This window comes from Zalophus californianus, chromosome 9 (genome assembly GCF_009762305.2).
Source record: "Zalophus californianus isolate mZalCal1 chromosome 9, mZalCal1.pri.v2, whole genome shotgun sequence".
NCBI lineage: Eukaryota > Metazoa > Chordata > Mammalia > Carnivora > Otariidae > Zalophus > Zalophus californianus.
Window position 1 is genome coordinate 44,534,250 of NC_045603.1, and position 27,643 is coordinate 44,561,892.

Consider the following 27,643-nt stretch of genomic DNA (forward strand, 5'->3'; position numbering starts at 1 on the left):
CTTGTCTTCCCATTTCCAAATTCCGAAGTTTACTGGAAGTGTATCTCCTATCAGATACCATTTCTTTTACCTTCTCAAGAACCAAGGTCCCAGTCATCTCTCACTTCTCTAGTTTCTGTCCGTCAAGTTTTCTCTTCCTGACTCCTTCTCTACCAGCCTAACTCATACAACTGTCCCCCATCTTTAAAAACAAAACAAAACAAAACAAAAACTTTCCTTAGCCTTCTCCTCCTCTAACAACATACCTTGGTTTTCTGATCTCTTTCCTTGGCAAATTTCTTTAAATTTTACTCTCCAGACACTGTTTCCACTCAGACATTTCCCATGCACTCTTTAACCCATTCCACAGATAATCAATAAATTTGCAAGCTGCCAAAAGAAACACTTTTCAGTCTTTACTCCACCTCTCAGTTGCATTTAATCTCATTGATCACTTTCTTGAAATAAGCTTTCTTCTTTACTTGGGTGACACCATACCCTTGGTATTCTGCCTGCCTCTCCGGCTGCCCCATCTTGGTCTCTAGCCTGGGGAACCCCTCCTCTTCTCTCAACCTTCAATTGTTACAGCCCCCACAGGGCTTGTTTCTAGGCCTTTACCCCAGAAACGTCAGAATCATTCTCAGGTACACCTCTTCTTCCTCACCTCTCATATGTACTCTTCACCCAGTCTATCCCTAGATCCATGTATTTGGCCTTCAAAAAACATTTTGAATCCATCCAAGTTTCTGTGTATTTACTGACTATGTTGCCATCATCTCTCACCTGAATCCCCAAATATCTTCCTAATTTTATTACCTGATTCTTCTCTTGGTATGCTGACTGCCCCACTCCCAATTTATTATTACAAGTTGCTAGATAACTGCTTTAGAACCACATCACATCCCAATTTCAAACTGTTTAATAGCATCCCACTGCACTAGAAATAAAATCCAGCCTTCTTAGCACAGTCTCCTTTGGCACTGCATGATTACTTCCTGCCCTCCTCTCTTACCTTCTCTCTTGTCCTTACCAGCTCTGCTCCACCACACCAGTTTCTTTCTTTTCCTCGAACTTCCTCAGTCCTTGGCCTCAGCCCTTTGCACAAGCCCTTCCATATTTCCGGAATGATCTCCTTCCTCCCCCAGCTCTCTCTCAGCCTTAAGACCTCAGTCTGCATGCCTTCTTCTTAAGAAGGAGTTCCTGAGCCCCCAATCTAAAATCGTCTGACCCATCTGCCCACATTTTCCCTCACAGCATCCTATTTTTTTCCTTCCCAGCATTTCTCGCATTCAGTAAATATATATGTATTTGCTTTTTTCCTGTTGAGGGCCAATCTTATCCTGTCATATACAATTCATGAGATCAGGGGCCATCTCTGCTCTGTGCAGCATGCCCTGAATCCTTGTTACTTATCACAGGGTCTGACATAGAATTGGAATGTAATAAGTTGGTGTGGAATAAATGAATAACCAAACATGCTAATGGGGGAGCAACATGTGCTGTGGATCTAAACCAAAGCACAGCTGGCGCAGGAAGTGAAATCACAATTTTGGTTTATTAGCACAAAGCATTAAGAAAAGATCTTAACACTCTAATGCGCTATGGCTCTTTAGGGGTAAAAATGATCTGTAAAATAGTCACAGGGAGAGACCTTGAGCAGAAGAGAACAGGTGACTATAAGAGAGTGATTGCAAGAGGAAATGAGATTCAGGATGACAAATGAACATTGCCATTTCTTTGCTCCTAGAATCAAGCCCTGTCTTCCATGGATAGAAACACAGAGGTAGATCAAATGTTTTGAATGCATTTGAACCTTTTGTAAGTCATTCTCCAAATATATAACTTAGGTTTTTGGCACTCCTCCTAAGCCACTAATTTATAACATGGGCTTTTTCACCATAATACGAAGATATTTAGACATCATGGGGAAAAAAGAATGTGTAGTACATATGTTATGGTTTATCATTTTCAGTGTATAGCCATTTATACAAAATTATGAAAACAAGAGTAAAACTTCAATCTTCAAATGGGTAGGACACATGGATGATTATGTCACCAAAGAGTGAAATGCAAGAGAATATATGAAATGTTTTCAACATCATTTGTGATAAAAACATATACACTAAGATAGCAATTGGATAATTTTTTACTTACTAAATTAGTAAGAAACTTATTTCAAAAGTAAGACCTAAGGCTGTTTGCTTAGTGCATTATAAAAAGAGAACTTTCAAACTTCTACCACTATATATTGGCATAACATTTTGGAAGAAAAATTGATAATATGATTCCAGAAACAGATATGAAGAGACAAGCAAAAGGTAATGGGAAAATCTGTAATTTGAAGACCATGACAGTATTGTTTAGTTAACAGAAACCAGAAAGTGATTTGGATGTTCACAAACAAGGAAAAAACTAAATATTTTATGGTGCACCCAGTATTAATCTATATAATAACATCACCAAGCAGTTGGTAAAATATGAGTAATGAGAAGAACCACCTTCCCAACTCAGGAAGGTCCTTTTTGCATCAAAATTTACAACATTGCCAGATATGTGGTTACATGAAGGTTCTGAAAAGAGAACATTAAAGGAAAAGAAAAAAAATCAATCAAGGAAAAGAAAGAAAACTGCTGATGTAGGAGTTATAATAGGTCAGGAAAACAGAGCCTGTGAGGCAAGTTTATTGTATCCTGAACTAGCAATCTAATCAATTGGTACACTCCTCAAGGAGTGAGAGACACTTTGCAGATCGGTGTACCCAAGGGCATGCATATTTAAAAATTGGTGTACATTTGCACACATACCCACATCAAATATATCCACTCACCAACCAAAGGTGTCTAAAAATTTCACAGATACATTTTAAATAAAGTTATCTAAGACATCGTTTTATAGGACCAACTCTATATAGGTAAAATGTATAAAATATCCTGAGCCCTTAACTAACAGGTAAAAGAAAACCAATAAATATAACTTTCTAAGACTTCCTATTGAGCTGCGTAAATGCCTACAGGATGACCAAATAGAGATATCTGTCGTTAATAATAAACACTTTTAGTTAATGCCATATAGTCATAGTGGTCAGTTAACAACATTGAACTCAGAGGCAAAATGATAAGGATTAAATCAGTAGCTGTACATGAACAAATTAGTTAAAACTAATGAAATAGAAGTTATTTCTCTCTGACTGAGAAATATGAATAACTACTGTTATTTAATTTTTAAAGTATTTGCTTTTTATTATAGATAGTATTCTTGATTCTCAAAACCATGGAATCTTTCCTTATAATTAATATTTTTTCTATATTAACATTCTCAATAATTTTAGCTTTCTAGTTAGGTCTACAATAAATTAAATGCTAATGAGGTCAAATCCAATGACTAAAAACACCAGCAACAATAACATTATTATCATATGGTATTGAGTGATCACAACAAATTAGTGTGAAGTGTTAACCTTTCTACCAATAGTATATCTAAAACTGCCCAGTGATCTAAGTGAAACATGGAGAAATTTGAGCAAGATCTGTCTGTGGTTATTCATTTTAGATGAAGCATGATTCAGCTACCATCTGGATGAAAACACAATACTAACTCTTCAGAAAGGAAATGAACTTCGACACACTGTCTCTGTTACTCTATTATTCTATGACTTTTCATTTTTTTTTGAAAAATCTACACGCAAGGGAGAAAATGCTCTCTCAGAAATGCAAGCTGGAAGTTATCGAATAAAAATCCTGTGTACACATGTTAACACAGAACTTTTCACTGGACTACAAGTTATTGAGCATGTTGTTGCTGCTAATAATCCCTCTGGCTTTATGCCTGTCATTACCTTCAAGCTATCAGAATTTTATGAGCACAAACCAATAATAATGATATTTCCCTTTTGCTTTTTATCCACACCTCATTGCCTTACATTGATTTGCATAAGCAATTTCTACCCTGATAATTGGAGCCAAACATCTTGTTCTGGATTATCTTATGGAAAAGAGCAGTTAAATACTAATCAAGAGAAATCTTTTTTATTCATCTATATTTTAGATGATACTGAATTACCCTCATTGGCTGAGCAAGAAGGTAACTCATTTTCTGACATGGATTTCAGGTTTTGAGTTTACATCAAGCTTAATAAAGATGTTTCTTCACAATTTCAATCCCCCAGTGTTGACTCATAATAACATGAAGAATGGTGTCGTGAGGTTCAAATCATTATAACAATATTGGTTTTTTTTAAAGAAAAAGCAATAGCACTACGTAATAATTATTTTTTAATAGCTACTGAGCTAATCAATGTTATCTGAGGTTTCATAATTATCTTTATTCTTTTATTTCCAGAAAAATAAAAGAAAAAGAGAAAATATAAGAGATTAAAACAAGTAAAAATGAAATAAGAAAGGTCAATGCCATGTAAAAAAAAATTCTATCTAAAAGAATCATTACTTGAATTACTTCAGAAATAAGCCTATACTACTTACATAGAATGAGGATTTGAGCTATAGGAACTTAAGTTATAAAAACAAAGTAAAAGATGTACATCTTAATTTATTGATCATATGCATAAGCATTACTACATGTGGGTGAAAATTAACAAATATGTACTGAAACAATAAGATCCCCAGGAAATAAAAAGATGTAAGGACTGCTGAAAGATTCAGCAATACTTAAACAGTATTATGGTTTGAACATGGAGTGAACTGTAGCCACACTCAGGAGACCACTGTGTCACCAAAGCCAACGGAAGACAGTCTTTCAAAGCACTTCTGGATAAAGCCTATATATTGAACAAACCCATCTAATTTCATTCTCTCCCCAAACCTAACTAGAACTACACCGAGTATATGGGTATCATCAATTCTTTGTGATAACTCAATATCTTGATTTTCTGAAGTCTAGCAGTAGCTTTCCTGACCTTTACTCCTCTAACCCTCCCAACAGTTTTAGAAAATTCATACAGACTGTGTTAAATCCCTTTCTATTTGAAAGACTTAGAATGGGTTTGGTTTTGCTACCATAATATGTACCAAGAGTGGTATGTTTCAGGAAATAGAACCTCAAAGATGGGACTCTGCAATCTGTATTTCTGCCTTGATTAGATTTAGATGAGGTAATATCACTGATCATGGATAATAAGGTCCTGGTAATGTATGGTTTTCAGGGTCAAACAGTTTCTTAAATTATCATCTACAGTTGTCTAAAGTGAAGAAGAGGCTTTGGGAAAACAAATGATTGCTTTACTAGAACATTACCAGAGCATACAGAATTACAAAGTCTTCGAGAACAAAGGCTATTTCTTTTCTTTCTTTACTTTCTTTTTTTTTTTTAATGGTCAATGAGCCACTATATGGTACATAATTAGTTTTTGATGTAGTATTCAATGATACATTAGTTAAGTGTAATACCCAGTGCTCATCACAGCATGTGCCCTCCTCAATACCCATCACCCTGTTACCCCCTCCACCCACCCACCTCCCCTCTGAAACCCCCAGATTGTTTCTTGGGGTCCATAGACTCTCATGGTTCATCTTCCTATTCCTGACAGGAGAGAATTGCATCCGGATGGGGACCTTGAAAGTCTAAATTCCACTGAGCCTCCTTTAGGTTCAAAAGTAGCTCTTCCTGCCTCTGAAAAAGTTGGTTACCACTAGTTTGAATCCCTTATAATGACACTCATCAGGGGGGATGCTGATTCTCAAAACCAATGTCCAATATATCTCAATGCCATCAGACCCACAGGTACAGTTGACTCCAGCTGATTCCAGGAATGTAAGTAGAAAATCTGACTTTAGAAAAGATAGCATATGCCATTAAAAATCACCAAGAAATTTCAAAAAGTCCTTAGAAAATGTCATCTGAGACAACTGTAGCTTCATAATAAACACGTAAAGTATCTAGAGCAAAATACGAAAGTGTAACAAAATACGAAAGATAACTAAAAAGCAAGGGAAATAGAAGCAGTTTCTTTGCAGTAGGCAAAAAGAAACATCACCAGCAAAAATTCCCTGTAACAACAAATGTTGGTCTGGTTTGATTATAGTTACAGTACTATGTACATTGAAGGCCATATAGCCTTAATATTCAGATAATAACTAAGATTCAAGAACAGGGAGTCACTCAACTTTTGCACATCTAGTTTACAAATTTTTCTATCAAATTAAAATAGTTGTTCCCAAATTAAAGTATCAAACCCAAATTGTCTAACTAGTAAAAAAATGCATTAAGTCAATCTTACATTTGGAGAATATGAAAGATGAACAAAATCTTAGAGAGTATTTTGTCCAACTCTTGCATTTTATAACTATAGAGTCAGGGGCCAAGAAGGATTTTGTGACTTGTAGAAAGCCCACCATTAATTGGAAACAGAAATGAGAATCATTTTTATTGCCTCATGCTTCCCAAAATACACCAGCTATCATTTTGGGAAATGGATTATGTAAAACAGTAGATACGTAGAAATACACCAGCTATTATTTTGGGAAATGGATTATGTAAAACAGTAGATATGTAGAAGTTTGCAAAACTATAAACATTTCTATGTTTTAAAAATATATTATTTATGAGGGCATACATAATCCAACAAAGGTTCACACTTGGTTTGTTCTACATTTCACTTTCAATTTAAACAACAAAACAGAAGCTGATGTTAATGGTAGCCAGGACAAATTTTTTATAACTGTATATACTGTTATTTTAAAAAAGAAGTTTTAAGGCAATTTATTTTATTTTATCTTTTTATTATTAGTTACATACAATGTATTATTTGTTTCAGGGGTATAGGTCTGTGATTCATCTGTCTTACACAACACACAGCGCTCACCACAACACATACCCTCCCCAGTGTCCATCACCCAGGCACTCCATTCCCCCACCCCCCACTCCTCCAGTAACCCTCAGTTTGTTTCCTAAGATTAAGAGTCTCTTATGGTTTGTCTCCCTCTCTGGTTTCATCTTGTTTCATTTTTTTCCTCTCTTCCCCTATGATCCTCTGCCTTCTTTCTTTTTTTTTAAATTTTATTTTATTATGTTATGTTAATCACCATATATTACATCATTCATGTTTTTTTTAAAGATTTTATTTATTTATTTGACAGAGAGAGACACAGCGCGAGAGGGAACAGAAGCAGTGGGAGTGGGAGAGGGAGAAGCAGGCTTCCCGCCGAGCAGGGAGCCCGATGCAGGGCTCGATCCCAGGACCCTGGGATCATGACCTGAGCCGAAGGCAGATGCTTAACGACTGAGCCACCGAGGCACCCTGCATCATTCGTTTTTAATGTAGTTTTCCATGATTTATTGTTTGTGTCTGCCTTATTTCTTAAATTCCGGCTATCAGTGAGATCATATAATTGTCTTTCTCTGATTGAATTATTTTGCTTATCATAATACCCTCTAGTTCCATCCATCTCGTTGCAAATGGCAAGATTTCATTTTTGATGGCTGCATAATATTCCATTGTGTGGGGGTGTGTGTGTGTGTGTGTGTGTGTATCTTCTTTATCCATTCATCTGTCGATGGACATTTGGGCTCTTTCCATAGTTTGGCTATTGTGGACATTGCTGCTATAAACATTGGGGTTACAGGTGCCCCTTTGGATCACATTTTTATCTTTGGGGTAAACACTCTGAACGCACCCAAACTCTTCTGATCTCAGAAGCTAAGCAGGGTTGGGCCTGGTAAGTACTTGGATGGGAAGCAATTTATTTTAAAACTATGCTAAACTGGACCATTTAAGCATCAAATAAAATTTAAGAAATTAGAAAAAAAAAATATCACGAAGACCAGACCAAGGAAAGTTGTGATAATAGCTGATCAAATGAATTATATGGTTATTAGGAACAAAACTTTTCTCAAAAAGTTTCTAAAGTCCCTTCCTACTGAGAAATATATGGGTGAAATGAAATTGAAAATGTATTTTCCAATACAAAATAATACAAAAGGTAGATGAATATAGTTGAATTGATACTCAGATACTTTGTAAGTTAAATACGAACATCTGAACTGATCCAGAAATTTTCCAGAAATCTACTACCTTTCTATATTATTTTTATTTTTAATATATAAGTATTTATATTTATGTAAATTATTTTATAGCTATTAATATTTATTATATATTAGTATGTATTTATTTATATTAGATTTTAAATTTTATATTGTGTATATTATATAATATATACAGTTGACCCTTGAACAACATGGGTTCGAACTACACAGGTCCACTTATATGTGGATTTTTTATAGTACAGTATTGTAAAGGTATTTTCTTGTCCTTAATATTTAATAACACTTTTTCTCTGGTGTACTTTATTGTAAGAATACAGTATATCATGCATAGAACATACAAAAATATGTCAATTGACTGTTTATGTTATCAGTAAGTCTTCCAGTCAACAGTAAGCTACTAGTAGTTAAGTTTTTGAGCATCAAAAGTTAAATGAAGACTTTTTGGCTGTGTGTGTCAGGAGAGATGAGGGGGTCAGCACCCCTAACTTGTGCACTGTTCAAGGGTCAGCTGTATATGTTTTATATATATGTGTGGTTGTATGTGTGAAAAATAGTTGCCTTGTTCCCAAAAGGGTTTAAGATGGATCGTAAGGATACAAAAACTGTAGGAGAACACAAATTTTAGAATAAAACTCCATTATAAGATTGTTCCTGTGCAGAACATGAAAGATCCAAGTAATAAGCTGAAGAAAAAAAGGAGGAAAGGAAAGGCAAGAAAAAGAGAGGGAAGAAGGAAGAAAAGAAAGGAGGGAGAAAAATGTATATGAAAAACATACTATTTGCAATCTGGGATTGACTACAAACCTAACTCTAGGTCTGTCTTCAACATAAACTTTCATTTGCCAACACAGAAACAGCCATGGTTAATGTAAAAACAATTAATAGATTTTTCCAGCAGAGGTAAGCATTGACAGTCCAGATTAGCTCCTACAACAACATGTAAACCAAGACTCCCCAGAGCCTTGTGGATGGGAAATATATTAATATCAACTCGTTGACCACTCAAGCACCATGACACGAACTGTCTGTTCAGGAGGTCATTTCCAAAATGTATCCCATACATCTTCATGCACAAGAGATGATAATTTATCACCTAGACATAGGGATCTACTGTAAACTAATCCAAACTGCTGATGATACACTAAATCAGTTTGAGTGATGAGTATAAATAAAGCTGCAAGCGAAGTACTGAAGGATACAGATCTATCTGATCAATGAGATGTCACAAGGCAAATGAAATGCAATGTTGACAAACATAGAGTCCCCTCAGTTGAGAATTAACCAAATCATGTATCAGAGCATAAAGGCACACATTAATATAAGTTTAATATAATAGGAGTTCGAGGGTATATTCTTTTTCAGATAAAACTGAAGAGACTGGGTCAGTAAGGGTGTATTAAAAATTGATGTATTTTTGCATACCACCAAAAACGTGACAGGCTAAAGAAAAACTTTGCAAAACAATAATCCTTTCCAAATAATATAACCAGAGTTATTCAATCTGCTGAGCAAATCCATATACACAGATGAGGAAAAACAATAAAATTTTTATACAGAAAGTGATTTCACATCAACTTGCTACCAGGAAATCAAATTCAATTTGTGTTGCCCTTATGAAAGCTTAGATATTTTCTGGAACTGTCACACTACAACTTCAGTGGGGAAAAATAAAGGATTGGGTATAGAAAGGACATTCCTCCAGACAGTTGATATTCATGGAGGGCACTCCTTGAGAAAAAAGATCTTCCCACCTATGTGATCAGAATAGAGACTTCTATCAGCACCCGGCAAATAGGTTCAATAGAATTCAGCTATTCTGAAGGGGTCCCGAATGGAAAGAGCTGATTAAAGTAAATTTAAACCCCTACTGGAACAAATCCGTAAGAATATTTTCTAAAGGGAAATTATTCTTCAACAAATTTATATATATTTTTCTTTGTTGTGTTAAGTATATGTAACTTTGTCATAACATATTTAACTCTTGCTTTGTATTTTATCTGTTAGTTTATTTTGGGTAAAGATTCAATTATACTACTAAAATATGACCTAATCCCATATGTAGTTTATTTAAATTTCAAAATGAAAAGCTTACTAAGAACAGATAAGATTGATTGCTCTTTCTGTCTTAGCTTAATTGTATTTCAGGTGAACATCAATTTACTTTAAAGGACACTTCTAAGTAGCAGAATGCATCATAAATAATTCATCAATCACAGCTGCTAGAAACATGATTTACTTCAACAGATTCAATGGAATAAAAGTTCTATTCTTCTATATTTGTGTTTGCTTTAAAATGTTTAAGAATCCTCCTTGTTTAAGAATCACTCTTAGATTCCATACCTCATACTTTAAATGCAATATAACACTGCTTCTTTTTTCTTCTTTTATTTAAAACACTGTATTTCCAATTTTAAAAACATTTACGTATCTTAAGAACAAATAACAATTTATGCATATCAACAGTAAAACAACAACATAAAAGGCACATGTCTGAAAAACTGCATTAAGATTTTAAGTCTAACATAATTTATTTTCACTTTACATTAACTTTTATATTGAAGGAAAGAGAAGTAGTTTTTTAGAAAATCCTATGCCACTTATTTAGAATCTCACATATTTGAAAAATACTTCAATTTAAAAATGCATATTTAACAAATCTAAATTGCATAATAGTTCAAGTTTTACCAGTTGATACAGTGAGAATCCTATCTACCACTTTCATTTGTCATATGGAAAGACACGGCTTACCTTATTCATCCTAAAGTTTTCCATCAAATGCAGCAATTTTGTATTGACAATTTCTCAAGCTGTGAAATATCTTTAAAATAAATATATTGACAAGGAAAATGTAAGAAAAAATAGAAAGCATTTTACTCACTTGCAAACCCCTCTGAAATACTGAATGGCCCATAAAATTAGCCAGCATTCTAATTAGAGCAGCACCCTATAGGAAAGAGTATAAAAAAAAAAGAAAGAAAGAAAGAAAAAGAAAGAAAGAAAGAAAGAAAGAAAGAAAGAAAGAAAGAAAGAAAGAAAGAAAGAAAGAAAGAAAGAAAGAAAGAAAGAAAGAAAAGAAAAAGAAAAAGAAATTTCAGTCAAGTAATATGATTCTACAATTATCCTATATCAATTAAAAATGTCTGCTTCATTCATGCTGTTGTATTTTTAGAAATAGAAAAGAAACAAGAGAATCATGAATATAATATCCCATCTTACAGATAACAATTGAATTTTTTGTTTTGTGGATCTAAAAGTTCTGTGGATATAAAACCAGTGACTTCTGGCCAGTCTCCTGGACAGAGGGAGTATCTCAAGGCAATAATAAGCTGTAATTCAAGAGTAATAAAATTTTTATTGAACACCATCTATGACAGAGTTAATAAAACATGGTTCTTGTTCTTACAAGCTCATAATCTAGTAAGGGAGGGATACCCATGTTAATAAATAATCATATTAAAATAGAGCTTTGGAGTAACATAGCCACTTACTCTACCCCTGGCTCAACTAAAAGTTGAGCTATAAAAGTGTAAAGTAAGGAATACCAAGTATTCAGACTGCTTGGGTTCAAATCCTGGCTCTGACGCTTATCTTGCCATGTTTACTCAAGAAAATTATTTAACCTTTCTGTTCCTCACTTGTCTCGCCTTGTAAAGTGTAGGCAATACTAGGGCTTATGTAATGTAATTGTTCTGAAGCTTACATGTAAGGCAAACTGGGTCTGAAAAACAGTTAGCTGTGATATGAGTATTAGCTCTCAGTATTAGATCGGGCTAATTGTTTTAATTTCCGATCTACTTTGTTTAGAGGCTGGATGTAGCCATATGTCCAGGAAAAACATGTGATCGATATAAATATTTAGAATAATAGAAGAAAATACTAGTTTAAGAGTTTACCTCACCTATAACAGTTATTATAATACTGTGGAGCAATATCAGTGAGAAAGGATAGACATGTAATCAATATGAAACATTCCAAATGATGATGAAGCCTGGATAATCACAAATTTGTGTGTGAAATATAAATAAGTCTTCAAGAACATGTTTCAGTCTGCACTAGGTTGTTTTAGGTATGAAGCAATGGGTTACAAGCAGCAAAAGTATAAATATAAATGATAGCCTGGTTTTAGGGGGAAAAAAATCCCTTGACGACTACATACGCCACTTCATCCTTATTACAAATTCACACCCTCCAACAACTCATTTCTTACTCGTCATTTGTTTTTTATAAGAGAATCACAAGAACCACACATGGATTCATCCTGCCGGGAACTGAACTGTGGCAGTCGGTCCAGTAACAAAAATGAATTTCTATTGTTTGTTCAAAATTGTTTCCTCTAACTCTGGAATTTTAATGCAATCCAGTACTCAGCTCCATGAATTGCCATTAAAGAAATGTCTCAAAAAATTTCAATCATCACCAAAAATGCTCCCCAAACTGGTGTTTTATTCATAGTTCAATAAATGATAAGCTGGACAAGCCATAAAGTTTTATGCCTCTTCTGATGTATTTTCCTCCCACACCTTCTACTCTTTGCTCTTTCTTTTGCTTCCTCCTCTTTATCTTCTGCACACTTGTGTAAGTCCATAAAATATAAGCATTTATGATTCAATCAGAGGACCAGGTTAGAATTCCCTCTAGAACTTATCAGCTCTGCTCCTTGAATTTCCTTGACAAGCTCTCCTCCTATACATTTCCCAGTCTAATCTACCCACCCAGAGGGTAGAAACTGTCAGTTCTGCAGCGAAACTAACCCTTGCCACTTGGGAAGTGAAACTTAGAATCTCAAGCAGTCAACTCAAACTTTCCTTCAGAACAGAATAGTCATCTTCAGATGATTTGTTTCCCTCCAGGTAATGATGACTTGGTCTCTTGTCAGGCTACAAAAACTATCAATTTAGCTTGGTCTAATGGCAAAAGAGTTCTTTCTAATCATAAAGAATGTACCCGTTTTCCTGTCTGGGTTGAGTGCTAACAGGAAATAAAACCTAGAAATATAATCAATATTTAAAAGTTATATAATACCACTGGACTTATTTTATTATTATACTGTGTAATTTAGTTAACTTTTAGAAAATATGTCTGTGTTGCCCACTTGTGCATTTAAAATTCTCCGGAGTAGCATGCACTTTTCTATATTTAACTAGCCTTTTCTTTCCAGAGCTAAATTTCGAAAATCCCTATATCATAGAACTGCAGAGACAGATGGGCTCTCCAACTGTTATCATTCAGCCAACATACACTGAGCACCTACTAGGTATGGATTATAATAAGGATCATACCTCTTAATGCAGGCATAACTCACCACAAACCTTTTTTTTTTTAAAGAAAACACCAAATCCCCTTGCAGCTTGTCTTTAAAACCAAGCAAATACCATTTAAAATATTGTAACTTATATTCACCTGTGATTCAGAATTCTAGACCCATTCAAACAAAATGGATGTTAGACAGCCTAAGTAGATTTATGGGAAATAAATACACTATTTCTGCAAGATTTTTTTATAATTTTAAGACTTGCTCAAGAAAAGCCGTCACTGTGTTTGCTATACTAAGGTTCAGGGAGATATAAGGATGGAAGCTACTGATTTCTTTTAAGGTTTCAGAAAGAATATTCCAAAAAAGTATGCTTAGAAACCCATTCCTCACGTAGTAATTCTCCTATGTGGAGTATTTTTTTCATATAAGTGCTCAGCTAAAATTTCTTTCATTTTACATTGTACTCATCTGTATGCATGCCAGTCTTATAGACATCTCCAGAGAAAGGACTGTGTTCTCATGATTTGGTACCCCTGCTGCCTTTGCCTGGCTCAGAGAAGGTGCTCTCTTAACATTATAACTGCATGAGAGAGAAAGCAAAATTAGTAAAAGTACAGCAATTACTTTGTATTCTTGAAGACTGCTCAGCCAGAATACACATTTTATTACTTTATCAGTGTACTTTAGTGATAAGTAATCACTTTGGAAGAGAGGAAGATCTTCTCAACTAATTTATTCCTTTAACATACGCTTATTGAGTAAGGCAGTGTACTTGGTATCCTGTAGAATACAAATAAGAACGCCGTAAGTTTCTGTCCTCAAGGACCTCAAAGCCTCTTAAGTGAAATGAGAAGATACAATATATTATATGATGAATAACAAAGAAATAAAATACTCTATTGTGTTTCAGAAGGGGTAAAGTTCTTATATCTGGAGGGATGAAGGATAAAGGGGAATCTAAAAACATGATGTTTGGGTTGGACCTTGAAGGATGGACGGGGTTCCGGGAGCAAAGTTAAACAGAGAGTATGGTATGGCAAATGGCCTTTGTATGGTCATGCAGGTGTGAAAGTGAGAAGCACAAGTAGGGAAGGTGATACTGAGGGACAAAGGGTATAAACCCAGGCAACAGAAGATTTGATGGAATATAAGATTTCAGTAGTCGTTAGAGAAAAGTGAATACCAAGGCTAGGAATTAGATCTTATTTAGAAGATGAGAAAGGATTTTGGAGGGTGGTTTTAAAAATACAGTTGACCCTTGAACAACACAGATTTGAACTGCACAAGTCCACCTACATGCAGTTTTTTTTTTCAGTAAGTATAGTGTGGTTCTATAAATGTGTTTTCTCTCCTTTATGATTTTAATAACATAGTATTCTCTTACTTTACTATAAGAAAATAGAATATAATACATAATAGCATACAAAATATGTGCTAATTGACAATTTATGTTATGGGTAAGATTTCCAGTCAACAGTAGGCTGTTAAGTGGGGCGCCTGGGTGGCTCAGTCTTTAAAAGTCTGCCTTCGGCTCAGGTCATGATCCCAGGGTCCTGGGATCAAGCCCCACATTGGGCTCCCTGCTCAGCAGGAGGCCGGCTTCTCCCTCTCCCTCTCCCACTCCCCCTGCTTGTGTTCCCTCTCTGTCTCTCTCTCTCTAATGAATATATAAAATCTTTAAAAAAAACAGTAGGCTGTTAATAGTTACGTTTTGGGGTATTCAAAGTTATACATGGGTTTTTGCATAGGGTGTCAGTGCCCCTAATCCCTGCATTGTTCAAGGGCAAGTGACTTATCTATGATACTCCAAGAAGGAAGTAAAAGAACTAGAAGCAGAAGGAAATAATGGTCACAATAAGGATAAACCAGAGATCAGTTTAAGGAATAGGACAAAGATCACTTTAAACCTTAAAGTTTCAGTGACTAGAAGATGATACTAGCAGATATATAGAATTTAAAAGAAAGAGTTAGGTGAATATGGTAACATCCATTTAAAACATGTGGAGTTTGAGGAACAGGTAGGGAACCAGAAGAATAGAAAGCATATGTGACCACAGGAATGAAATTCAGTGGCAGGTTATGACTGAAGACCTAAATTAGCATTTGTAGTGGAATATTCTTTATGAAACCTAATGCTAAGAGAAAAGCATTGAGGTTTTAGTGAAGGAGAGAGAAAACAGAATTTTAGACTCTCTCTCCAGAGTCGTATGATCTGCACTTGAGTGTCCATAATAGGTACCCAATAAATAACTGCTGAGAAAATCAGTGAAGAAACGGAAGTAAGAGCAAAAGATGACACATTGTGATAAAAAAAACAGAAGCACTGGGTATAAGTAGTGTCATGTTTTAAGACATGTTTTAAGAATAAGTGCTTCAGATTTCAAGGGAAAAAACAGCTGACAGGGCCACAGTAGGTCACATTTAAGAGAGAGCTATTTAAGTAGACTTGGTGTGAAAGCCAGATTGAAAAACAATGGAAACAGAAGGAAGAAAGAAAAAGCAATAAGCATGTCCACATGAGGTTTGTTTGTATTTTTCTTTGTAAGATTATGGGAGAAAATTTTATGCAAAGAAAAAGATGATCTAGTGGAGAGAGAGAGTGGACACACAGTAGATCAAGAGATAGTTTTTGGACCAGGATTCTAGGATAGCTAGGTAAGAAAAGAATTACAGTTAGTATTAGAAATCAATAAGGACAATCTTCCTATGAGACAGGACTAAGGCAGAAAAGGGAAGTAGAGATAAGACATTTTGAATTATATAACACAGAGGTTGAGGAAATGGATTATAAGCTTCATCAAGTTGAACACCTGGTTTGTCTGATTCAATTCTATAGACTCATTGCAAAAAAATAGTTCCTGGCACATAGTAGGTTCTCAATAAATACTGAATAATTGATGACCTGTCACTTCTCAGTAATGTAGAGGATGTGGTCCTAAGATTATGTGAATTGGAAAGAGTGGAACTAGGTTGAAGTCACTCTAGAGAAAAGGTAATATGGAATCAAGAATGTGGAAATGTGCAGAAAATTTGTAAGTCCTAGTTGAAATGATTAATAATGTACCTTTTATTCATGAAGCACCTTCTACATGCCATATTCACAATACTATAAGGAAAATATCACTATCTTATTTGTCAGATCAGAAAATTGAGGCTTGAAGCATTGTGTAACTTGCCCAAATTAACACAGGCAGTAAGTTACGGAACGAGGATTAGAAATCCATTTATATCCAACTCCAAAATCAGTTCTCTTAACCAATTTGGTTTACATTATCTTGATCTTAAATCAAAATAATTACATGATACTCTTCAGAAACACTGGATACAGCATGAACTTAGAAAAAGAAAGGAAATTCTTAGAGTTACTCATTTCTTGGAATCAGTAAATGTTCCCAAAAGAGGATGAAGGGAAATCTAATTCAATGAGACATAGTTGAAATACTTGACCAATATGCCGAGGATTGGAGATGAATTAGAAGATACAAATTGGCTAGCATTAACAGAACATGTAGATAGACTAGGAGTCACAAATCTAGTTTAGGACAGGTTGAGTGAGAACAAAACACTAGCAAGGTTAAAAATAGTGATATTTTTTATCCACAGCTATATGTGGATGTGGCAGCTGTGAAAATGTACTGCTCAAAATTTCTCTTGTTGGCCGTCTGCATTTGCCACTATGAAAGCAATGCTTTCTTCAGTGTACTCCCAGCCAATGATTAAGCATAACAGTGGAATTAAGGTGCCCATTCCATTGAGACAGGGACTCTTCTAAACAGGAAATTCTGCCTCAAGGAGTCTCCATTGTCCTGGATGAATGTTTCTTGCAACTGGGCTGCAGTCTGAAACTCTTACAACCCAGTGCTTCTTCCTTCCCTGTCTCCTTGCACAGGCTGTGAAATGCAGTGTAGACTTTTTTTTTTTTTTTAAGATTTTATTTCTTTGACGAACACAAGTAGGGGAGCAGCAGGCAGAGGGAGAGGGAGAAGCAGGCTCCTCGCTGAGCGGGGGCCTGTTGCGGGGCTCAATCCCAGGACCCTGGGATCATGACCTGAGCCGAAGGCAGACGCTTAACGACGGAGCCACCCAGGTGCCCCTGCAGTATAGTCTTAAGGAGACCCTCCCTACCTTCTTGGGCTCCTTTCCCAAATAAATATCTCACACACTACAGTGTCTTCTTCTTAGACATCTGACCCAGTAGGACAACTTAAAATACTGAGATCCAAACAAGTATAAATTGTTGGAGGACAGGTCACTGGAATCAGTTGGCAATGAGTATACTCTAATAATAACTAGCACACACACCAAAATCAGATCTTCCCTTCTTACTCCTCTCAAGAAGCCCTTTAGTGGGTATATTCCTACATTTCACATTACAGATGTGTTGCCCTTCTTCAGGATAGAAGCAGGTGAGGAATCATTATATTCAGTTTACATATGGGAGTGACTGAAGCCAAAGGATAAGGTAATTTATCCAAAGTTACACGGGGATGATAGTTACTAGAACTTGCCTCCAGACTAGGTTTCAACTATTCAGTTGCTGAGTTCTCTGATTAGCATTGAAACCTAGGAGGTAAGACTTTCTTTTTATTATCTAAGTTCCTGGAAGGATTAGTCCATTGATTCTAAATCAAAGTGTTTTTAAAATGTAAGTTTCTTTTTTAAAAAAGATTTTATTTATTCATTTGAGAGAGAGAGAGAGAGCACATGGCGGGGGGGCGAAGGGAGTGGATAGAGCCAAAGGGAGAGGGAGAAGCAGACTCCCCACTGAGCAGGGAGACCAACATAGGACTCGATCCCAGGACCCTGAGATCATGACCTGAGTTGAAGGTAGTCGCTTAACCATGTGAGCCACCCAGGTGTCCCTAAAATGTAAATTTCTAAATGATGTCTGTGCATTAAACCTAGAAATACGTGGAGATAACAGTGTTCTCACATCATTTGGTACTGAAGAATGGTTTTTGGTCTGAAATAAAAGCATATCTTAAATCCTCCACAGTTTTTCAAAAACATGATTTTTTCCTTTGTTTTTTTTTTTTTCCAACAGTATGATAGCTAGATTTAGGACCTGAGAACGAAAAAAAATAAATATCTAATCCTGTATATCGCTCACTCATAAGTTGACTACCAAAAAGAAAGGCTGATGGGGCAAGAGAGTGGAAGAAGACAAAAGAAGGTAAAGAAACTTAATGTAAGAAAGCAGACTTAATGTCCCATTGCTCCAGTCACCCATGCTTGGAAGCCTGAAGTCCTCTTTGATTTATTACTTCCTAAGGCCAAGCCTCTATCACTGCACAGCAGAATTATTCCACAGCCTCCCAGCGACAACCCCAGATGCATTCTTTTTCTCAAGTCCATCCTATGACCACAGCAGACTAATTTTAATAATTACTTCCGAAGAAGCATGTTTGCTAAAAGTCCTAGTTTTATCATCTATTAGATGGAAGAGCTTAGGCAAGTTAGATGAGCTCCATCAGTCCCTGCATTAAAATATCGCAACAATCACTACCACTACTGAGGATGGTGACGCTGCTGGGATGTGGCTGGTGAAGATGATAGTTACCTCAAGATTTTTCTAAGTATTCATTTAAATCATTTATAGGAAGCACTTGAAACAGTGTTTGGCATATCATATGCTTCCACAGAAGTATGTTTTATTTATTATTATTTACTTACTTTCATTGTCTTCATCATTACCATCATTTTTATGTCAGCTCCCTACCCCCAAATTCTGCTTTTTAACACATTTCTTACGGTAGCCAATCAAGCCCATACACAATGAAACCCACCATTGCCTACCAACACATTTTCCCCATATGACCAAATAATCAGCTTCTACTCTAGTTAAGCTGATCTTTTCATGATCCCATGAGCCGAACTTATACCTTCATGTTTTAATCATACTATTTACTCCAAGAGCAATAATATTCCTTTTCAATCTTACACTCTAAGTCCTATACATTATTCAAAAGCACAGGGAAAGTCCTTACTGTCATTGAATACATTCTGAAATGCTAGCCCTCAACGTTTTTCTCTCTGCTGCAGTCATAAATCCTTTAAGCCTGACTACGCAATTTATTAAATTATTTTACATCACTTACTAATTGTTTCATATGACTGTTCTTCTTTCCACAACTGGACACAGGTCATGTCATTTACTTATTATTGGCACACCTGTTAGCTGTCAATGCTACAATTTTTCCATTGCCAGTGGAAGATGTTCCCAGCTAAGAGAAGTATCCACCAACTACTTGCTGTTTTCAGATCAGCAATCCAAACCAGGAGCTTGGAGCCAATACATAAGTCTTAGTCTTCCCTGTTACAAAATTCAGCATCTCCCCTACACTGGGAACTTTACATTTTTACTATTCTCAGGCAATGATATTCAAACAGTGCAATCTATATTTAAGTCAACCAAAATGAGGACCACAGATCCAGAGACTAAGAAAATAGGGAGATTTCAACGGTGTCTGAAATAGCAACTACATGAAGGCATTCAATTAAAGAAATCTGAAACATAACAATACTGTAAATTCAAATGAATGTTCATGGAAGGACACAACATAAGAGCAGAAATTAACAGAATAGAAAATAAAGAAATGGTTGAGAAGATGAAAAATAAAATAACCAGATCTCTACAAAGACTAATAGGAAAGTTCTGGAAAAAATTGATCAAGGGGAAAAAAATACATCAAATGTACAATATTGGGAATAAAAATGGGCACATAACTACTGAAAGAATTAAAAATAGTAAAAGAATACTATAACAACATGCTAATAAATATGAAAACTTAGATAAAAAGAAAAATTTTCTATAAAACTACAAAGTTGTCAAAAATGACCCAAGAAGTAAAAATACTAATCACTGGTAAAAAAAATAAAAAATAAAAAACCACAAACACACCCACACACACACAAATCCATGCCAGACAGTTTTACAGGCAATTCAACTTTAAAGGAAATTCTGTAACATGTTATCCTTGTCTTATACAAATTACTGTAAGAAAATAAAAAAGAACAAAACCTTGGGATTTTTTATGATGCTTTTGTAACTGATAGGCAAATTGGACACAGTAAATGATAGTCTAATTTCATTTTTGATCACGTATGGACATATAGATATAAAATTTCTGGGATAAATCCCACTTACACACTATATATACTAGTATATAAATATAACTTGGTTTTATATATTATATGTATTCTATAATGCAACAAATAATATATGCACATATAATGTATATTAAATGGAGGAAGAGAGAGACTTTAAAATTAGAGTTTAAATAAAAGTAGAGTTTATCCCAGAAATTTAATAATGATTTAATAACAAAAATTCTATGGATGTAATTCATCCCATTAATGGACTAAAAGAGATAAACTATATAATGATCTCAATATATGTGGGAAAAACATTTGCTATGACTTAGAAATCATTCAAAATAATACACCTTAGTAAAGTAGGAAGAGAAGGGAATTCATTAACATGTTAAAGGGCATCTTCAAAAAATACACCGAATAGTGAAACATTATATGCTTTCTCCTTAAAATGGCAGAGACAAAAATGGCCTCTATTAATACTTATATTCAACAATAGAATAGAATGAGTAAACAACAGAAATCTGAAGCAAAAGATAGCAATAAAACAACAAATTAGTATTATTCAGAGATGATGTAAAAATCCCCAGAGAAATCCAAACAAATGAGTAGAATTATTCTATAAAATCAATAAAAGAATGCAACAGGGTTGCCTGACACAGATTGGTACATAAAAATCAAGAGTTGATATATATTAGTAAAAACTAATTTAAATAAGTAATTTACAAAGAGTTTTATTCTCAAAAACAAAATATACAAATATAACAAAACCAAATATTATATGGAGAAATTAAAAATTATTCAGCACTTTCATGGAAAAAAACTCACATAACTGACACAAGGACCTAACAAAGAAGAACTGTATTTCTTATTAAGCTAGAAGGAGCTGTTATTATAAAAATGTCAAAATTAATCTATAAAAACTTGAAAAGATTTTTCCTAGAAACTGTCTTCATCTGAAAATTCATATAGATTGGCATAGTTAACAGTAGCAATTTTAAAAGAGAACAAGACAGGGAGAATCATCATACCCGATATCAAACCTAAAAGGCTATAATAGTGATATCTGACAGGGCTGGTATTACAGAAGAGTGGGACTAGCACAGGGAATTCATAAATTGCACCGAGAAGATTGATCTAAACAAAAATGAAATTACATTTACATCACAACACACAAAAGGAAACAACTGAAAAATATCCATGTCAATTAAAGAACTTAATATAAAATGCAAAATTTCAGAGGCACCTGGGCGGCTCAGTTGGTTAAGCAACTGCCTTCAGCTCAGGTCATGATCCCGGAGTCCCGGGATCGAGTCCCGCATCGGGGTCCCGAACCTCTCCCCTCCCTCTCATGCTCTCTCTCATTCCCTCTCTCTCAAATAAATAAATAAAATCTTTAAAAAAATTAAAATAAATAAAAAATAAAATGCAAAATTTTAAAAATGTTAGGAAACAATATCAAAGCATGATTTTAAGAATTTTAATTAAAGAAGGATACTTAAATAAAACAAAAAGCATGAAGCATAAAAGAGAAAATGGACAGACTACAACAGAGCTAAAAACATCTCTATGATAAAAGACATAAATTAAAAGACAAATTACAGTCTTGCTAGCAACAAAAAATTAGTATCCAGAATACAAAAAAAAAGACTCTCATTATCAATGATTAAATAAGCAAACACATTTAAAAACAAAGACCCCATTGGGAAATGGGCAAAGGATGAAGTCCCAATAGTTTATTTTTCCTTTTGTTTCCCTTACCTCAAGTGATGTATCTAGAAGGAAGTTGCTATGGCCGATGTCAAAGAGGTTACTGCCTGTGTTCTCCTCCAGGATTTTAATGGTTTCAGGTCTCACATTTAGGTCTTTTATCTATTTTGAATATATTTTTGTGTATGGTGTAAGAAAGTGGTCCAGTTTCATTCTTTTCCATGTCACTGTCCAGTTATCCCAACACCATTTGCTACGATCCAGCAATTGCACTACTAGGTATTTACCCAAAAGATAAAAAAATACTGATTCAAAGGGACACATGCACCCCAATGTTTATAGCAGCATTATCAACAATAGCCAAATTATGGAAAGAGCCCAAGTGTCCATTAACGGATGGGGGGCAGATTTATAAATTGTGCTTTAATCATATCATACAGCAGTGAAGATAAATGGCATAGATACCTGAGTATAAAAATATGAGATAGAGTTACATCTATTTAATGGATATCTCGGGGAAGAGAGGAAGGAACATGGTAAAGATAATAATGAGATGATGATATGTGTTAAATTTAGGTCTTGAGTACATGCATATATTACTCTCTGTTTAAAAAATGTCTTGAGATTTTGCTTAAATATAGAGGTCTCTGGGAAAATTGCTAACCTGAAACACCTTATAATTACTCTCCATTTAGTTCAATCTTCCCTGTTTTATATGAATCTTGAGTTCCTCTTATCTTGATCTTAGTGGTAGAAAACCCGATATTTCATGATTTATCTGTAGATCCTTCTAGGAATATTTTGGTGCTACCATTTATTATTGTATTATATAAAATGAACTTACCTGACAGAGGAAAAATGAATTGAATTAGCCAGGCATTTGGAGTAACTCTTTAGGCAATTCAGATCTTTTTTTTTTTTAAAGATTTTATTTATTTATTTATTTGAGAGAGAGAGAGAGAGAAACAGCATGAGAGGGGAGAGGGTCAGAGGGAGAAGCAGGGTCCCCGCTGAGCCAGGAGCCCGATGTGGGACTCGATCCCAGGACCCCAGGATCATGACCCAAGCCGAAGGCAGTCGCTTAACCAACTGAGCCACCCAGGCGCCCTAGGCAATTCAGATCTTTTGAGTAATAATTTTCTTTTAAAAATAAAATTATTAATGAACAGATTGTAATTCCCATTACAGTGCAAAGGTATTAGCAAAGCAAAAGTTTAAAAGTACATGGTAAAAATATTATTATTTTCTATTTCTCAACCAAATGGAAAGCTGAACTATCCCAAACCAATAATACTGCTGAATGAGTAAAACAATTTAAAGAATTATAAGAAACACCATTTGTTTGTAAAACTCTAAATATTCTTCAACCTCAAATTCATTTGAGAACTTGAAAACAACACCCTGTAAAGTAATTGCACAAAGATGTCAATATCATTTGTGTTTTTTGAATATCAGCCAACAAATGGTATCCTTGTCACTTATTATAGAAGAAGTGTTCCTTTTTGGAGTTAAACTATCACAGCTGGAAACCCATATGAAATTTAGCTTATTAAGAAAAATACAACATAAATTAATGTTAGTGAACGAGGTCTATCAAACATGCTACATAAATAAGACTTTTAAAGACACTCACATAATATTGTGCTAGCAAATGTCACAAATTAAATACTTAACAGAATCATTATGAATTAGGTTTTAGATATGCTTTGAATACAAAACACTTCCCCAATTTCTGTCTAATATAAAAAAAGGACATGGTACTTCTTAAAGAGGCATTGCTGGATTAAGTTGAATGCTAATAACTTGAGTAAATATGGTTTATTATGCAAACAACAACATACTTTGGTGTAATGAAATTTTAGTGTCAGCAGGATATTTTGTCTGAAAATAAGATGCAGCGCTAACCTTTGATACATTAAGTTGCATATTTTTGGAATAATCTAAATATTCACTTGTTCACCTAATAATCAAAACACCAAATATTCAAATTCTTGAAAGTTACCTATAAACTAATTTATAAGCACAACATTTAGCCACATTGTTAAAATCGTTCTTCCTTCCAATCTTTCTTTTCTTTCCTAAATTTTATTTTATTATTTTTAAGATTTTATGTATTTATTTGAGAGAGAGAGGGAGAAGCAAGCTCCCCACTTAGCAGGGAGCCCGATGCTGGACTCATCCCAGGATCCTGAGATCACAACCTGAGCCCAAGGCAGATGCTTAACCGACTGAGCCGCCCAGGAACCCCTCCTAAATTTTATTTTTATTATGTATCTTGATATATAGTATTGAGGTGTATAAAATATATACAGCATGCATCAGTTCCTTCATATTTTTATTTGACTTATTGAAAGATAAAAGAAAATTAATGGGCATGTGACTCTTAAGGAATAATATTTTCTTAAATATATCTTTCTTTTATAATCCCTCTCTCAGATTCTGGTCTGTATCATCTTTTGAGAAACTAAGTAAAGTGCTGTTTATCTGGTCTCCCTGCAATTCCTGTTATCCTTCACTTTGAATGACTTCTTCATGCCTGAAATGCCCCAATTGCCCCAAATCAGTTTTTAACTCTAACAGGACTTAAGTCTTTAATATCACCATTTTTCCTAAGAAATCTCTACTAATTCAAAAAAATTAAAATTGTTCTCACAGTTTTCCTACAGTCCTTGTTTTAATATCTATTTTTGTATTTATTTTGACATACAGCACAGTCTGTCTTATTTTGAGAACTCATATATAACAAACGTTTGCCATACCACTAGTACTCAGGAGGAGAGGGGGCCTTATTCTAAAAAATCCAGCATTTTGCTGCATGACTAGACATTCAATACATGTCTACTAAATGAGATAACTAAGTAAATGTACTAACTGTGTAATGTTAGCAGGAAATGACAGAAAAAAAGAAAGTAGTAAATAAATTTGGTTACAGCAGCATTTGAGACAAAGCATTTCTCCTGTTTTCTAGACATCAATCCAGGTGGGGATGTCAGGAAGAAAAAGATTGTATAAAACTACATACAGATTTTGTTATTCAACTACAGTGACTCTTCTCTTTAGGGATTCCCAAATTCATGATTCCCTTTTATAGATTTGCTCTAATATTTTCAATATTTAATATTTTTTCTTAAATAATTTTACCCATTCAACCATTAAATTATAACCTTTAGTTATAAAAGGTGCTTTTGGTATTTATATTAAAGTCATAAAGAGATATTCCTCTATAGCTTAGCTCCCTATGTGCAGACACCTCACTGACTCTATGTCAAGTGTAGCCATATTGCAAGTGATACTTGGAGAAACATGAACTTAAGGAGAGTCCAGGCCCTTCTGTATAATCCTTATGTCGCCAGAGAAAACCTGTTTGCAGGTTATAAAGAATTGATTTTAATAGTAATGGGAAAATGTCTCCACATACTTACTTTTAAAGAATAATTTTGGGGGTGCCTGGGTGGCTCAGTCGGTTAAGCATAGGACTCTTGGTTTTGGCTCAGGTCATGATCTCAGGGTCGTGAGAGGGAGCCCAGTGTAGGGTTCCACGCTCAGCACACAATCTGCCTGGGATTCTCTCTCTCTCCTTCTCCCTCTCCCTGTGCCCCTCCCCCCTCTAAATAAAAAAAAAATAATTTTGAACTATTACATATCATCAACAGAACATTTATAAAGTAGACATTCTAGCAACATAAAATATCAATTGTGAGCTATTTTAATAATCAAAGAAGCTGTAATCTTCAGGTACTATTTCTAAGTCGTCTACCAATAGCTGATAAAAAGTAAGCAATTGCTGTTGTTTAGAGTTGCCAAAAAAAAGAGGATTTTTAGTAATAAGTTACTTGACAAAAGTATAAAAAATCAATTCAGTGAAAGCACAACAATAGAATGCATGACCCTTTGTTCATGAGTATATTGAGTATCTGGAAGTGCTATTCAGAATGAGCACAATATTGGGATGTAAAATATAATGCAGGAAAAAGAACATTATATTGAACATGATTTGAAATAACCATGTACTGCAAAAAAAAGTTATAGGTAAAAATGTCAGAGGGATATCAGAGAAAATCCAGAGATAGGATAAAAAGTTTTAAAACTAGATATAAAGATTTTTTTTCCTGAGAAAAAGAAGGCCACCCAAATGCTTAATAATAATTTTCAAATGTAGGAAAGTTTCATATAAAGTAGATACGGTCAGTTGATTTTCAACTCCGCTGGGAATTAAAGAACAACTGTATGAGGGAAAAAAAGTCTAAGAAAGATACTCGAAGGAAGGAAAGTATTTCTTAACCATGAAAGACTTAATATTTGGTATTAATTAGCAATGGAACATGTAGATTGTCCTTTAAAGTGTAGTTTCAATAAACTATATATTTTTTGCATTAGGAGTTTAAGTATTAAACTGTCAGAAAGTAGAAAAATATTCTCTAGTAAGACCTGCCACAATGAAACAACTGTATATTGACTCCTGTTTAGCCCATCTCCAAACTGGCACATTCTTTGATCTATTCATTTATTCATCCATCTAACCCAGCTACCTAGTAATAAAGTCACTGCCCCCAAATCCTTCTCTACCATAGCTCACTAGTATTCCTCTTAGGAAAAAGACAATGGCCTAAAAATTACCAACTACCCATACACACACACACACACTAATAAGTAACAGAAGAAGCCTAGTATATAGTATCTTATAGTTATATATGGTTGTATATAGTAAATACAAAAAAATCTACTTCAATAATATAGTCCCAAAATATACTGGACATAACCTTTTTATTTTTTATTTTGTAATTCATCAGGCTACTTAATATTCAAATAGTTCTTTATACTATGCTATGATTTAAATTTAAAAGAGTTGATATTTTTATTTTTATTTTTTTAAAGATTTTATTTTTTGACAGAGAGAGACACAACGAGAGCAGGAACACAAGCAGGGGGAGTGGGAGAGGGAGAAGCAGGCCCCCTGCTGAGCAGGGAGCCCGATGTGGGGCTCGATCCCAGGACCCTGGGATCATGACCCGAGCCGAAGGCAGACGCCACCCATGGCGCCCCAAGAGTTGATATTTTTAGAAATGAGTAACCTTAGGAAATAATAGAAGAACTAAGAATAGACTACTTTTCAATTTAAAAATAATACACACGTCTCTTGAAATGATCATATGGCTCTTATCCTTTCTTTTATTAATGTGATATATCACATTGATTGATTTGAGAATATCAAACCACCCTTGCAACCCAGGAATAAACCCCACTTGAACTATATGATCATTTCAATAGATGCTGAAAAAGCATTTGACAAAATACAACTTCCATTCATGATAAAAACCCTCAACAAAATAGGTTTAGAGAGAACACACTTCATCATAATAAAGGCTATATATGAAAAACCCACAGCTAATATAATCTTCAATGGGGAAAAACTGAGAGATTTTCCTCTATAGTCAGGGGCAAGACATGAATGTCCAACCTCACCACTTAATATTCAACATAATACTGGAAGTCCTAGCCACAGCAATCAGACAACAAAGAGAAATAACAGGCATCCAAATTAGCAGGAAGAAGTAAAAATTTTACTCTTTGCAGATAACATGATACTCTATATATAAAAAACCCAAAAGC

The 27,643-nt window shown here is 34.7% G+C and overlaps 1 protein-coding gene across 2 annotated transcripts in view; it reads right to left on the reverse strand.

The window, feature by feature from the left end:
- TRHDE (thyrotropin releasing hormone degrading enzyme) overlaps positions 1-27,643 on the reverse strand; it is a 364,978-nt gene that overhangs the window by 105,670 nt on the left and 231,665 nt on the right. The window contains exon 7 of one of the 2 annotated variants that reach the window (XM_027595211.2): positions 10,856-10,921. The exons of the other annotated variant lie outside the window; for it this stretch is intronic. Within the exon in view, the coding sequence (XP_027451012.1) occupies positions 10,856-10,921 (66 nt within the window). The remainder of the gene's footprint in view (positions 1-10,855; positions 10,922-27,643) is intronic. 2 annotated transcript variants of the gene reach the window in all.